We start from the raw sequence: 16,384 nt of genomic DNA, 5'->3' as shown, positions 1-16,384 counted from the left end.
AACCAGTTGCGACCTATTTTCTATCGACTTCAAAATGTCCAAGTGATTCTACATTGACACATGTCCCATGTTTTTGTTGTAAGATCAAGGCATCAGTAATACCAAACTCAATCTCCAAGGTTTTCCTTTTTTCTTATTTCGACTTTAACTCTCTCATAGCCACGTTTGTTGTGTATAGCTTTTTATTATAAATGCTAGGATTTTTTTCTATTTTCCAAATTAGTCTATGGTCTTTTTTCTCTTTTAGGAAAGTTTTTTTTATGTTCCAACTTTTTTGTCTAGCTCTAAATTTTGCAATTTAGTATTCGGTCTTTCTCTCTTTTGGATTTTTTTAAATGTCGTTTTTTTTTTCATTTTAAATAATATTCTGTCTATGAACTTTTTGTCTCTAGGTTTTCTCTCGTAATCTGGAAGTCTGGGTTTCTATTCCCGTTTACCTCGCCACGTCAAAACCTAAGACTTATACACACCGAATCTGACGTAAAATCATATCTCTACAGTTGAGGAATCTTTACAATAAGATATCCTAAACATCAGATGGTCTATAGGAACTAGGAAATGGGAGTCTTGAATAAAAAGCATCAACCAATCAAAAGCTAGGGATTAATTTTTTTTTTTTTTTTTTTTTTTTTTGCAGAAACAGACAAACAGAAAAATTTCAAAAAGAGACATGCAGATAGAAGAAGGATAAACAGAGCAAAATCTGTAAGTTACGAAATCTTTAATTATGGGGACATAAAAATTCAAATTGCAATGTAATACACATTTAACAATAACTTTTTGGTGTATTGCTATCCTATAGGTTGCCTAAAATACAGGAAATAGACAAAGTGCCGTACGAGTGTCTTCAGAATGCGTCCCGTATGTCACAAAAACTTTATGCTTGGTCATAACTTTTTATTGAGAAGACATGGGGCCTTTTTTGGTATTATACATGGATGTATCATACTATGCTATGATTTTGACCCCGTTATTCTGTCCTTCAAGCTTCACCTACTTTCCAAAAATTTTGAACAATACATTAAATTGGGCATAACCTTTTAAAGTGAAAAGATAGAGCTTTGATATAATTCATGTATATTACTTCTAGAAAGACCTTTCTAAATATACTATGATTTTTGACCCTGTGACCTTGACCTTGATATTTGACCTTCTGTTCAAAAATGTCACTTTACCTTGTAACTTTTGGTTAAGAGGAGATAGGACTGTCATATTTGACATCAGTTTTACCTGTGACAAGAAATTCCTGAGCACGCTATGATTTTTCAGCCTTGGATTTGATTTTAATGTTTCACCTAATTTTCATAAATTTCAACTTTGGTATTTTCTTTTGAATGACATACGATAAAATGTTCATATCAAAACGTTATGCAATAAATAATGGAATTTCGTATTGTATTTTTTGAATGAACTTTTGAGCTTGAATACTGTTTTGTTTGTTAACTTCATATTTCATTGAATTAAACAATAGTCTGATGACTTTCTTACAACATACTTAAAGACCAGACCCTCTATATTACTACAAAATTCTGTTCTTTGGCTTCGCAAAATAGACACCTATCCAATCTTAACTTTATATGTTCCTTAAATTAATGAAAAACATTTGAACAGATAAATAGAGATGTAGATTAAACATATGTGAGCAGACCTGAATCAAATATCAAAAAATAAAAAAAAAATAGATATCAAATGCATTCGTATCAAATTATTAAAGGCTATACATGTAGCTACTATATATTATGAACAAAAAGTTGTTTTTCCCGTGTACACAGTATGAATGCATATTCAATAAATCCTTATTAACCGCATATGGGGTTTATGTCTCTCAATTGATCAATATCTACAATAACATTCTCTACACTGAACAATTTATAAAAGGAGGCATGCTACAGACATACAAGTTGATGAAACACGGATATCAACAGTAATTTCGTCTAAAATCATCATTTTACAAAATTTTACTATGATCTTTTCAGCAAAATTACCGTACCATTCAGTCCTTATTTAAGTGACTATCAATTTGTTTAGATTTGTCTGCAAAAAGAAGGCAAAATTAAAAGTAAAAGTAACAATAAATTTCCGGAAAATCTCTTAATATTTTTCAAAAGAAAATGAGAGATTTTTTTTTACATCGGAATTGATCTTTGATACTTGCAAACGGAATTAACTGTCGAACTCACAATTTATTAATAACACAATAGTTCTCAATAATACCGATGAAATGAAAACTCTCCACATTTCGATACAGGACTTGTAAGATTTTATGAAGAAATTCAAAAAAGTAATGGATTAATAATAGTAGATCTTTTTCAATACTTTTGATAGTCTTTAATAGAACTAAACTGTACAGAATAATTAAAAAACTAAGGAACACGTTTTTCCCTCATAGAAATTTATTTTAAAATTACAATCAGCAATTATTTCGTTGTTATTACACATACATGTATTTCTAGGACATATTTAAAGCTGACGTAAAATGCATTTTACTGTGATTTTAGTACAAATACATAATTTCCCCATAGATAATTGATTCCGTTAGTTACGTATATCTCACGATCAGACTTAATGCTGTATCACAGAGGAGGAAATCTTTACCAAATTAAACTCGTAAAACTTCGGTACTACATTTAACAACACTGAATACTGTATTTTGAATGCCGACTTATGTGCTATTTTAATACTTTTCAGTTCCTGGTGTTTAACATCCGTGTACACTTCCTATTTTGTCCACTTAAACTCTTTACAGAATAAGTTCTTTACCACGAAAATATAGACGTTGGACAAGAAATGACACATTTCTGTGTGACACTCTAATTGTACGCCACTTTTTAAGTTTAGCTTTAGATGGCTTTCAGCACTATTGGGAAGTGTAAGTGTAGTTATATGTAAGGAAACTTGAGCACTTCCTGCGTTTGTTTTGCTGTCTCTACGTTCAGCAATATCACTCCTCCATGGCTGAAAATGTTCACGATTCACAAGCCTCACTTTAGGAAGAATCTATTTTTTAAAATCACAATCCTTATCTCCAGCGAACTTTATAACTACAAAATAGACATGCATATGATGTAAAGTTATATACATTTACTATTATATTACTATGATTTTTAAAATAAAGTATAACGAAAACAAAACAACATTAAAGGAGAGAAGCATTTGCAATTTCAGAGATGCTTACCTGTGAAGTTCTTGCTGGTCGAGAACTCAGACTAGGTAGGACGGTTATTATCAACAGGTGATTGGAGGGGATCTGGGAACTCCGACAGATCGGACAGGTGTGCTGGGAGTTTGATATGAACCACTGTAGTACACAGGACTTGTGGAAGACTAGTAAAAAAAAGGTAAACAACAGGCATTAGCTATATAGCATCCCTACTGCACGTTAAAATTATAACATTCATACATGTGTCAAAAACTGATTCAAAACTACCAAAATTCCGATAAACTTTACAACATGTACTTCAACATTTCTTATCTCAGCATATTGCTTATTTTATAATATCTAACAAAAGTTCTGCGTACTGAAACAATTTGACGCATTAATATTTTGCTACGTATATGATCCAAATAAATCTGCAACTTCAAGTATCCCTTGGTTTACATTTTACAGATACAAAACAAGGGGATCATATACGTTTGTGGTCATCCGAGTATCATGCGTTTTTCAGGATATTATTACTTAACTTGGAAATCAGGTCTCTTGTCACAAACATTTTACTCATTTTTGGTACCAACTTAGTCTATAATTAGTTTTGTATTCATGCAACTTATCTTCTTTAATGTGTTTACAATGTATTTTGCAATGTACAATACTATGTATTTTCAGAAGGAAATATACTTACAGTGCTCACAAGAAAGTCTTGAGACGTTGCTAGTACTACAGTCATTGCATATTGCACACTCAAACTCTGAATATAAATGAGATGGTGAAATCATATTTATCTCATGGTCAATGTATCAAATATAAATTATATGCTATTAATTCAATTGATTTTTAGAAAATGCTTGATCTTTTTTATGAATATTACTTTTTTGTTAAATAATAGCATAACAGCAAGAGGTAATAGGGAGCAAATCAAACAAAATAGAAGAACCTTATCCTCTTTTACTGAAAGAAACTTTTACGGGCGCTCAACAATAGTTCATGGTACAGCCACATGCATATATACACCAATCTGATTTGAGGGATGATCGAAAAACTACACGTACACAAGACCTTGACATGTAGAAGCTCTGGAAAAGTTCCACTGCCTGAACAAGAATTTTTATTAACCTCAGAAATGAGCTGAATCGACTTTTTCTAAACAATAGCAATAACCCAAGAATATAGGTTTATCATTTAAAATAGTTGGGTCAACCCAACTTAATATAGGAACTACATGATTTTATATATGACTGCTCTAGAAATTAATCCATCGAGAATATTGTGTAGACTTTAAGTTACCTACCAACCCGATTAAAGGAAGCCCAGATACAGAAACTGAAGAATGAGGGACGTATACGTGTATCTCTTCGGGTTGTAAAGATGAAATATTTAGGTCCAAAAAGTGAATATAGAGTCTAAGAGGTAAGTGTTTTATACAAAATATTTTGTGGATGAATGTTTACCTTCTGGTATTTCCGTTTCCGGTACAGCTTTGAGTAAGTCTTCTCTATACTCCTCTACCTGAGTAACAATATTGACCGGAAGTGGGGTGTATCGTGTATTGATGTTTGTGTCAGATGATAGATTCATTGTTTCTACATAAAAACTGGGAGATTCTGCATGCTTTATCTACAATAATTACAACAAAATATAATTCAAATGTTAACTATTATAACTTTTTTGACTGCGATCGAGGGCAACGTGCATTTTGTCGAAACCAAGAACCAAACGGCCTGATGCAAACAGCTTGGCTCGAGGGTCGATGAAACGCATTTTGTCGCAGAATGCAGTCAATAAATGTATTGTTATATTTTTTTTAATTTAAATTACTTATTTTTGACATGCATGTTTCTTTTTCTGTCTTTTTCTGTGAAGTAAACTGAGTTTGCACTCGATAAATTCAGTCACTGTAAAACACCTTAGACTGGAAAAGAGATTTAATCGATCCCATCAATTGTGTGGCGTTAGCAGTCAAACATTTCATCGACGGGTCCAATATCTCACTCAGCGGTCCAACATATTTATGCCCACTTAGTAAAACATAAATAATGGTATACTTTTTTCGTATAGACTTTTTATAGGAACAATTTTGAATTTTAGTAAAACTAGTAAGTAGTACTAAGAAAGACTAAATACACTATCTATTTAAAGTTTATCAACTTTTTTACCTTTTGTCTGTAGCAATGAAAGAATGTCATCATCAGAGTGACAAGGACCAGACTTATAGTGATGGTCTCCAACATACCACAGGCATCGCTCGTACAACAGCCGCTTCTGTAATTTAAAGAAAACGTATAGTCTTGGATAAATTTGAATGAATGCAGCAAATTTAAAATTAGTTAAAAATTCAACCTCAAATAAAAATATTTCAAAACTATAAAACCTTTGGTGGGAATGAAAAATGTCCTTTCTCATTCAAATTATGACATATTTAATATTTTGCAATCAATTTTTGTTTCAGTCGTTAAATTTATATCAGCAATTACATGAAAAAGTGCATTCGAATGATAAATCATGGTTATAAAATGAATTAAAACTTAAAACAGGGTGCCAATTTATTCACCCAAGTCATAAACACCTTTTACCTAACCAATTCTGGACTATTTTTACTTCTAAAAGATACCACAGAATCCGAAACTTATTTATATTGAGATTTTTTCCGAGAAAAAGAAATTGATAATGAAAAATTTACAACAAAACTTTGTATGATATTTAATGTACTGGCTTCTTTTTTTATCTTCAACTTCAGCATTTCTGCAGCTGTTTGTGAAGGAATGAATCATTGTCACTTGGATGCATATGTGTCTATATGTACATTTGTAACAACTGATTCGATATGCAAGAGTATGTCAAGTTTTGAAAATTTCTAAATGGAGACAGACTACCAACAAACAAATTAATGATAATTTAAAAGATATCAGTTCACATTTCGCAATTTCGAAATGTTAATTTACTTTATGCCATGCTTACGGTGGTATATTTAGGACACGCAATTATTTTTTTTTTAAATACCAGAAAAAATTATCTTGTGAAAACGATATAATTATCTTGTGAAAACGAGATAATTATCTTGTGAAAACGAGATATTATCTTGTGAAAACGACTTATTATCTTGTGAAAACGACTTATTATCTTGTGAAAACGAGATATTATCTTGTGAAAACGACATAATTATCTTGTGAAAACGAGATATTATCTTGTGAAAACGACTTATTATCTTGTGAAAACGACATTTCTAGTGAAAACGAGATATTATCTCGTGAAAACGAGAAATTATCTTGTGAAAACGACTTATTATCTTGTGAAAACGAGATATTATCTTGTGAAAACGAGATAATATCTTGTGAAAACGAGATATCATCTTGTGAAAACGAGATATTATCTTGTGAAAACGACATATTATCTTGTGAAAACGAGATATTATCCTGTGAAAACGACTTATTATATTATGTCGTTTTCACAAGATAATAAGTCTTTTCACAAGATAATATCTCGTTTTCACAAGATAATTTCTCCTTTTCACAAGATAATATCTCGTTTCCACAAGATAATATCTCGTTTTCACAAGATAATAAGTCGTTTTCACAAGTAATTCGTTTTCACAAGATATTATGTCGTTTTCACAAGATAATATCTCGTCTCAAGATAATATCTCGTTTTCACAAGATAATTTCTCGTTTTCACAAGATAATATCTCGTTTTCACAAGATAATATCTCGTTTTCACAAGATAATAAGTCGTTTTCACAAGATAATATCTCGTTTTCACAAGATAATTATGTCGTTTTCACAAGATAATATCTCGTTTTCACAAGATAATATCTCGTTTTCACAAGATATTATTTCGTTTTCACAAGATATTATCTCGTTTTCACAAGATTATATCTCGTTTTCACAAGATAATATCTCGTTTTCACAAGATATTATCTCGTTTTCACAAGATAATATCTCGTTTTCACAAGATAATAAGTCGTTTTCACAAGATAATATCTCGTTTTCACAAGATAATTATGTCGTTTTCACAAGATAATTTTTTTCTGGTATTTAAAAAAAAAATAAATGCGTGTCCTAAATATACCACCGTACATGCTTATTCTTTGGTCATGATTTTTGTACTGCATTTGAAATAGAGATATAGAAATTACTAATAATCAAATGTTTATAATTAAAGTTCACAAAATCAATTGGATATGTATACTAACTCGTTTGAATTTCAAACACTAATTTCTATGTATAAGGAATGATTTAACTATTGCGTAACTTGGCAAGATTTTAAGCATCAAGCGTGAAATACATTACTTCGTTTTAGCTCACGTGAGCTGAAAGCTCAATTGTGCTTTTTCTGATCCCCCGATGTCCGTCGTCAGTCCGTCCGTCTGTAAACTTTTCACATTTTCAACTTCTTCGCAAGAACCACTAGGCCAATTTAACCAAACTTGTTACAAAGCATTCTTGGGTGAAGGGGAGTTTAAATTGTAAAACTAAAGGACCAATCCCACTTCCAAGGGGAGATAATCAAGAAAAGACAAAATTAGAGTGGTGTCATTTAAAAATCTTCTTCTCAAGAACCACTAGGCTAGAAAAGCTGAAACTTATGGTGGAAGCACTGTGGGGTAGTGTAAAATCTAAATTATTAAAATCATGATCCCGGGGGTAGGGCGGGGCTACAATAGGAAATCCAAGTTATATATTGAAATATATGGGGGAAAAGTTTTTAAAAATCTTCTTCTCAAGAACCTCTGGGCCAGAAAAGCTGAAACTAATATGAAGCATCGTGGGGTAATGTAGAATCTAGATTTTTTTAAATCACGATCCCCAGGGGTAGGGCAGGGCCACAATAGGATATCAAAATTTTACACTGAAGTATATAAGCAAAAAAAAATTTAAAAACCAATGGGCAAAAAACTTAAAGTATGTGGAAGCATCCTGGGGTAGTGTAAATTCTAAATTATTCGAATCATGACCCTCTGGGATTGACCAAGTCAAGATAGGTATTACAAAGGGGGAAATCTGTTAAATAAAAGAATGGCCAAAGTTACTCAGGTGAGCGATGTGGCCCATGGGCCTCTTGTACATGTAAAGACTCGCACCAGTTGGCGTTTCCACTCATTTCGCGATATTAAATACTCGCGTAAATACATGTACGAACTACATACAGATGATTAATGAGGTCACCTATTTCGTGCTTTTTCAGGTTTATTTTTAGCTAGTCAGGATTTTGACCTTGCAGTCAATCACCCATCTTTGACCTTTATACCTCGATGGACTCTTTTGTTAGACTAGGCAAATGCATGTCAATGTTTACTCAAATGACAATGACTATACCAAGATTTTGCTGTCTTAAGTAGCTTTTAGTATGCTCTTAACACTGCTCACTAAAGAATTAACTAAATCCAAGGTACATGCAGCTTTATGCAGTTAGAGTGGTCTGCCCCTTAACATATGATGGAATAAAGGAACAGTAAATGACATAATTTGACATAGATAAAAGTATCAAATAAATTATAATTCAATGAGTGTTGACAGAAGTAAAGGAGTTGAAAACCTTATTGGCGTGTAAAAATCTTTCTTTATTTTGAACTTATGATTAGATGATCGAATTTGTTGTTTACAAGAGGGGTTGGATATGAAAATGTGACTGAGAAGATGCAAAATGCCTTCGTTTCTGGGATACATTTTTTTAAGGGAAAGAATTTCAAATATTTAATTCCAAGGATAACATAATATACATTGTATTTTTATATCTCATACATAATTATTATGTAAATTATTAGTTTAATATTATTAATAAGTGTGCTAAAAATACTTAAATAGAATTGAGAAAAGAGAGTTATCTTTTGTGATTGAAGGATTTTCAACTCAACTTATTTAATATTTACTCTAACAGAGATACAAGAAAGAATTCTTGGAGCAGACTTCTTAATTCACAATGATATGAGAAAACGGGAAGTTTTTTTTTTGTTTTGTTTTGTTTTAAGAGGAAAACTTTCACTTACATTCCAATCAGACACACCGATGCAAATAGAGCCGTGCATACAATGGTTGCAGCAGCAATTATCCAAAATGCGCACGCAACTACTTTGTATCGGCTTTTGTCCGCCATCTTCAAGTTCACTTCAAAGCGTTCTTCGTGTTCCAAGATATATCAAGATCTCCATTTCTATTTTTTACTGTAATCAGGAAAAGAAAATGACAGGTATTTAACAGAGGCACATAGCGTGAATGATGTGGCTGTCATGAATTGCTGTGACTTTTCGTTTTATACTGCGCTATTTTTGTGCTATTATATCTACATAAGATGCACCTATATTACTAGTCCTATTTGATAAATGCACGTTTTGTACATAGGAATATTAATTAAAATGCTTATTATCGTATGGAAATTAGTGACAGTGCTGGTGCATGTCACAAAATGTTCAATTTTTATTAATTAGAATCATGCATTTCCAGATTTTATCTTAAGAGCGCTAAAGATTTTAATATGAAATACAACAAAGAATGCACATTAAATACGTTCCATATTAACTGATGGGTGTCTCTTAATGAGGAGGGAACATTAGATTGTAACGAAAAGGTAAATGAATCAAAACTAGTTGATAATTTGCAATAAAAAATCAATGAATTTGACAAGCTCGGGTTATCTTGATTTACTACCATTTCTTTCTTGACATAAGAGGATCTCTATATATTTTGGTGATAAGGAGAACAACACGTACGAAAGGATTACCCTAAAGCATTGAGAACTGCGGCTACAAATTTGACCTACATTTATGTATCTCTCTTGTCCCGTATTTTAATTAGCTTAATTAACATTCGTTTTACCTGTTCCCTAGGGGTTTCTAGACATGCACCCGGTTCAATAACTTTTTTCCTTCTTTTTGACATTTTTAGAAGGACATTTGATTAAAATGAAGGTTCGATATTTTTTCTCGCATGAAATGAACAATTTGCCAACATTCCGATAAAGTACAATTTTAATTTTTTCATCGGCTGATAATACAAACAGTATATAAGCTGTATAAATTCACCATTTTCAATTTAAAACGTACCTCCACATGTCCAATACACCATTTTGTTCCAGTCAAAAGTTCATTATGTGTGAAATCCACGAAATTGGGGTGATCGAGCCTGGGGGGACAGGCCAATATTGACATTCCACTTACCTACAACCATAAATAAACGCCGTAGTTTATCTCTAAATCCAGGTCAAATGCGGTCCTTTTTGTTTATATTTCCAAGTGATACTTTTACGGTTTGTTTTCTATCTCGATTGTCGTGGAACTGTAATATTTCATTTTTAATAAGAAAAAAAAAATGATTTTCCCGTGGCAGGTGATAGACCTTGCTGTCGTATACAATGTAAATATGGGAGAATAAGGCTGAATAAATTTACAAGATGACATTTATACTACACTTTACTGTTGGTACCTTAATAGTCTCGGAAAATTTCAAGTCGGTGGCATATGGGAAATAGTTTGAGACTGTCAGACCTCGGCCCCGTTTTACAAAAGAACTTATGACTAAGATCAGAATGTTATTATGCCAAAAAAGAAATTTCCATTTTACATTGCATTGAAAATGGTATTGATCTGTATGAAAAGTCTTTAAAAAGATATTTTTTGCAAACAGTTTTTAATAGAAACATAGTTTTTGTAAGAATTTACAATGAACATAAGTTTGATTAATCTTAGTCGTTCGTTCGTTTGTATACAACGGACAGGATCGTTATGTACATGTAGAAAATAGGCTATTAGAAACACGTATTTGTAGATGAAATTGTAATCCTCAATCAAGGGTAAAAATATTTTAAAAAACAAATATTAAAATGTATCTATTGTGGAAGACACTGTGCCTATAAGTATATAAATGTATGAAATTTATATTTTTCTACAGCGGTAAGAGAAAATTACTATTGCATTTGGGATTTTTTTTATACTTCGGTGGAATAATTATCTATCATTATTATTTCTTTCAAGTTGCGTCCTTTCAAGGTTGTATGATCTTGATGTTAGGAACCGCAAATTATTTCCCGCGTAATTGCTACCTATAAATGATTTATCATCCGTTGGTAAATCTATAAGTGGCATTTTTATTTCATAACAATGTCTACAGATATAAAAATCTAATAAAAGTACAGCTAAGTGAAAAAACCAAAGTAAACAGAACATTAAAAAAACAATCAATAAGAACCCAGCAATATAGGACGTTATGTGTAAATCTCTGATTTTCACATGCATGTGAACTTGGTATTTTATAAAATATATTGGATAGAGTCTATTGTTAAACATTGTGTTTTTGGTTCAAAAGAACTCCAGCACTACAATTGCATAATTTTGAATTACTTCATGCATCAGCAATATGGTGTTTAAGGCATCAGTATGTACATATACAGTGTGTTATGAATGTTGGCGCCTCTGTTCTTAAAATGGAAAAACTTCAGATCCATTTTTTTTTTTGCACTATTGTAAAAGATGAATTAAATACTCTGACATGATGAAAGAAAGCAACGTTTATCATTTCTATTACACCCTGAAACATAGAAACTCACGATCAAGAAAAAAGAACAATTTAATTGGACCTCTGTTTAACTGTCTATAAGAATAAAAAAAAGTAAATCTCGTTTCATCGATTACCCCTTTTTGCAAATTTCTAAAAATATAGCCAAATTTAATGCCGAAATTAAAATATTTTCCATTTATTTAATACTCTCTCATTAAATATCTTCCTTCATGTCTGCATTTTTTAATATTTACATTTTGAACCTTAATTTTTTTATTTGCAATTCTGAAACGTTAGTTTGCTATTTTAAAACCTTCTTGGTTGGCAATTATTAAACCTTCTCAGTTTTGTCATATCAACTTTCAATCAATTTTTATTTAAAGACGCTTTTGCATTTCCCTTCAGTTATCTTTTTCAATGCTTTGTGTTACATTAAAAGTTTAAATCTAAAGTTTAAACAAATAGTTATAGATAAGTTAAAACTTTAGATTTACATGTAAACTTTACATGTAACACATGTTCACGACCCTGTAAACGCGCGATCAGCAACTTGAGATTAAAGCATGTCCTGTTGTAAATTTTAAATTAACTGAGTGGCAGCAAATACGTAAAAATTTACAATTTTGTATCTCTTGCCACCCGCTTCATTTGATTTTACAACATGACATGGAGGATGAAAGTATCATGAAAGGGACGGGGGCAGTTCAAAATTTACTCATTCCTTCGGTATATCATAATGCATGTAGTTAGACCAATAAAAAGACTTATTATATAGCTAATAAATAGTCTCTAATAAAATACTGCCTAAAATCTAGGGAACGTTAGTGTTCATTCAAGACGTCTTATTTAACGCTGAGTTTGTATTACGTATATATATACACATTGCCCGAAACATTCCGAATACAAGCGATCAATATCGAACGCCCCGTTGTAAACAAAAAAGTCGTCTGGTCAAGTTCTCAGAGCTAAGGATCACTTCATTATAAATAGGGATCTGACCTATAGGACCGGGCTTGGTTTTTTTCTCTACAAAAAGCTTGTCGATTTCCGTTCTAATTAACGACATTAGGCTGAAAATATACAACATTTTGTTTTCCCTAAATCTTTATTTCAGTGAGTAAAGGTAGGAAGAACCCTTTCATTGATTTTCTGAGTTTGTTATCTCCAAATGTAATAATGACTTCAAGGCCAAAATTCATGCAAAAATCAACGTTTTAACGGACAAAATGGTGTTTCGGTCAACTTTGGAGGTTTACTGTATAGTTGTAATAATAAATTTTAAGTATAAAATACAAATTTGAAAAATTTAGACATATACACGGAAGAAAACAACAAATAAAGATTGATTTTTAAATGTCGCTTCTTCCGGGAAATTGTTCTCTCCTATAGGTCAATTCTTTTGTTAAAGTGAATACATCCTTAAAGAAAGGAAGTGGCATCTAGGTAAGATGTGTTTAATTTTTACAAAAAAAAAAAATGAAAATGAAAGTATTTATTAAAAATTTAGTATGTATTAGACCCATTAAAACCTATTATAGCAAATCATAACGCTGAGTCGCTCGGTAGAGTCATCGGAATGATGCGATATTGAATACTTCTTGGACAGGCGTTGAATACCGATACTAAAAAATCATTAATTTGAGGGTTTTTTTCTTTTTCTTTCTTTCTTTCTTTTTTTTTTTTTTTTTTGAATAATTATTATAAATTATGAGGAAATGTTTTAGCTATATAATAAAGGAGTTATTGAACTTGTATTGGTGAATATTGGCACTCGTTGGCTGTACAAATGCACTCGCAAGATCGTGCGTTTATACAGCCAACTTGTGCCAATATTCACCAATATAAGTTCAATAACCCTATATATTACAATTGTATTTCTTGTGCTTCCACTCAACACTAACGCTTAAAAAATTGATTTTTTTATCTTGCCAGAAGAATTTAGTTTGTTGCCCCCATATGGTCAAGTTTTGTGAAGGCATAGGCTATTTGACTTAAAAGGGAATATAGCCACTTGTAGACATTTTAAAACCCATATAACTATTTTCATTTGATAAAAGTGATGAAAAGTAGCAGAGGACAGAATTCACAAAATCAGTTTAGTTCATCTCCCCACCCCTGGCAAAAAATTAAATGTTCGATTCTTTTTCAGTTCTGAAAGAATCTTGGTCCATGCCAGTCTAATTAAAATCAGATGTTGGATCCACTCTGTTAGATACTCGCTTCACTAACTTAAATCAGATACATGTATGTTAGATCCACTCGCAAAGACTCGCTTCACATCGATTGATAAACTTTTTGCAACATTGTATACTATTAAAAATTCAAGTTTAACTTTGACAGCTTAAATGTGTAATTTTTGGAGAGGGAGTAATGTTTCAGAAGTTGTGCCAAATCCCTTTGTAATTACTTTTAAAATGTTTGACATTGGCGTCGGAAGCAAATTGAAAGGGGGGGGGGGGGGGCTAAGAGTAAAAAAAAACATTTTATACCTTCAAAAAAAAAAAAAACCGGACAAGCAAAAAAAAAAAAAAAAGGAAATGTCCATTTCCCAAAAACGAAAATCCTATTTCGTGGTGGTGGTGGGGGGGGGGGGGTTAGGTTCGAACTTTTCAGTACCAAATTTGAGTACCAAATTTTTTTTTTCTAAATACCACCACTTTCCCTATTTTTAACCTCCCCTGCGAGACAATCATGAATAATTCATGAATTTCCTTGAATTTTTCATGAATTTTATTCATGAAATGTTCATGAAATGTTCATGAAGATCCTATGAACTTATTATTGGACATTTTCAAATCATGAATTTTTATTCATGAAAGAAAATTGATGAATATTCATGAATATTTTTTTTCATGAATAATTCATGAAGAGTCATATTCATGAAGATTCATCATTTCAAGAATGTCCAATAATAAGTTCATTGCATCTTCATGAACTATTCATGAATAATTTGATGAATTTTTTCAGGAATGTTCATGAATGAATAAAATTCACGAACCATTAGCATTCATGAATATTCTTGCTTATTTGTAAACAAAAAATGCAATATTATTCATGTTTATTCATGAAAATGCATGAAGTCATGCTAAAAAAGTAACAGTAGATGATTTATAATACAGTATCTTGAAAGATGTCACAGAAATGTTGTTTGTTTTCCAACCATGGCAACAAAATCTTTGTTGAAAAACTTAAAATAGACAATTCTGACACATTAAACCATAGTAAATGAGAAATGTAGTTCATTCCTGGTATAAGTATAAAAAATTTCAATTCAAATGCAACTCTTTGCAGAATGTTTAACCTTACTTGGTCAAAAGGAGAGGGGGATCCTAATCCTCAGCATGTTTCAAATTGTGTTTTAATGCCAGAAATTGAACAGTTTTTAATTCCAGTCTAGGAGAAAAGTTTGTTCAGCACCAGGGTAACAGTTTTCAGTGCTTTCAAGCAGTTTGAGCAGAGATGGTCAATTCAAAAATCCTTATTGTCTCTCCATCTGGAATTTCCAGAATTTCATCATTTGGATCCTTTGATTGAATATCATTCATATTTTCATTTCTTTTTATCTTTCTTTTTCAAGAGCTCAGATTTTTGTGCAGCCAGAGTTTCTTGTCTTCTGCTCATCAACATTTGTGAACTGCTTCTCTTTTTCCTTCAAAAAGAAGATTTTCTGAAAGTACTTATGATTGTAAAACATAAGACTTTTTTTGTATTTTCTTGCATTTTAGTTTCATTTAATTTTGCATCAGAGACACTTCCAAATTAAAACATTCTGAGTGGAATTTAAGCCTATTTTCTTGGACCGCCATTTTGTAGATCAATCAGGCCTATGAATGTTTTGAGTCTCAGTCTATAATTAATGTGTTATATGGTTGGATCCAAACTCAAAGCAAAGTTAGACAAAAATTGCATTAAAAAAAGAGACATATTAATTTATCATAATGTGCTTTAATCATGTTAATTAGTTGTTATTTTACAAATAGACAGTAACATTTACAGATAGATTTCTGACACAGTGATTGCCTCCATTTTTTGTCACTCACCAGTTATGAAGTAGATTGATCCTATATATAGTCTTCCTTCTTCATATTCTGTTATTTTCTTAAAAAGTTGACAAAGATCAGTGACTGTACTGTTTATTGGACACACCTTGTGAGAGGGTGAAAAACTACAAATTACAAAAGCATAATAAGAATTTGATAAAATATCAAAATCATAAGCAATCATACAAAATTAAATGCGTAACTTTAACATGCGAGCTGAACTGGCCTATGCCTATCGCATGCTGGAAATTCGCGGTTTTACAAAACATTGTAGTTGCAGAATTTAAACATGATAAAATATATTGCATAATACTGTTAGATACAGATGACCAACTTAGATATAAATTCAAGTAAAACAATATAAAACTTACTCCTTAGGGAGGCCAACATCACCAAACTTAACAACCAAAACGCCAGGCAAACCGCATGGCTACCATAATTAGTATAAACAGAATATTGAACCCGATCGAAATAAAATTATGCAATACGAAAACGGCACAGTGATTATGCAAATAATAGATCACAAATACTGATTCTTCCACTCTACAAATTCCCACTTCCAACGTCTCGCGCGTTTTCAAGTTTGCGCCTATTCAAAAATGTACGGTAGAGCTAAGAAATACGTTAGTTTCGAATTTCCAAGATTTCTGTTTAAAAAAATTACAAACACTATCTGAATAATTTTTCACTGAAAATACAATTTT

The 16,384-nt window shown here is 31.6% G+C and overlaps 1 protein-coding gene and 1 long non-coding RNA gene across 3 annotated transcripts; both read right to left on the bottom strand.

The window, feature by feature from the left end:
- Positions 1-2,386: 2,386 nt before the first annotated feature.
- LOC134242173 (uncharacterized) lies at positions 2,387-10,474 on the bottom strand. Of its 2 annotated transcripts, none has more exons than XM_062724241.1 (7): positions 10,191-10,474; positions 9,138-9,311; positions 5,311-5,416; positions 4,606-4,771; positions 3,840-3,905; positions 3,176-3,324; positions 2,387-3,041 (listed from the first exon to the last, which is right to left on the bottom strand). In XM_062724241.1, exons 2-7 carry the CDS (start codon positions 9,242-9,244, stop codon positions 3,036-3,038), a joined length of 600 nt encoding a protein of 199 aa, XP_062580225.1. In that variant the 5' UTR covers positions 9,245-9,311; positions 10,191-10,474; the 3' UTR covers positions 2,387-3,035. The 2 variants fall into 2 exon arrangements, with proteins under 2 accessions (XP_062580225.1, XP_062580226.1); XM_062724242.1 differs by having other exon boundaries at positions 10,305-10,474.
- A 4,340-nt stretch (positions 10,475-14,814) lies between these two features.
- Positions 14,815-16,384, bottom strand: LOC134242180 (uncharacterized). The gene is made up of 3 exons (XR_009986811.1): positions 16,052-16,384; positions 15,681-15,805; positions 14,815-15,289 (listed from the first exon to the last, which is right to left on the bottom strand). It is a non-coding gene; the product is annotated as an uncharacterized LOC134242180 (long non-coding RNA).

This window comes from Saccostrea cucullata, unplaced genomic scaffold (assembly GCF_032062105.1).
Source record: "Saccostrea cucullata isolate Sc308-1 unplaced genomic scaffold, CSIRO_AGI_Scuc_v1 ctg46, whole genome shotgun sequence".
Lineage (NCBI taxonomy): Eukaryota > Metazoa > Mollusca > Bivalvia > Ostreida > Ostreidae > Saccostrea > Saccostrea cuccullata.
This window is presented reverse-complemented; position numbering and strand designations above follow the sequence as displayed.

Excerpts from the sequence above, each read along its gene's own strand:
- LOC134242173 (XM_062724241.1), bottom strand. The coding sequence starts at position 9,244 with ATGGCGGACAAAAGCCGATACAAAGTAGTTGCGTGCGCATTTTGGATA. Across the intron at positions 5,417-9,137 it reads TCGGTGTGTCTGATTGGAAT|AAGCGGCTGTTGTACGAGCG; the intron begins GTAAGTGAAAGT and ends TTTAAATTACAG. Across the intron at positions 4,772-5,310 it reads TTCATTGCTACAGACAAAAG|ATAAAGCATGCAGAATCTCC; the intron begins GTAAAAAAGTTG and ends TAATTATTGTAG.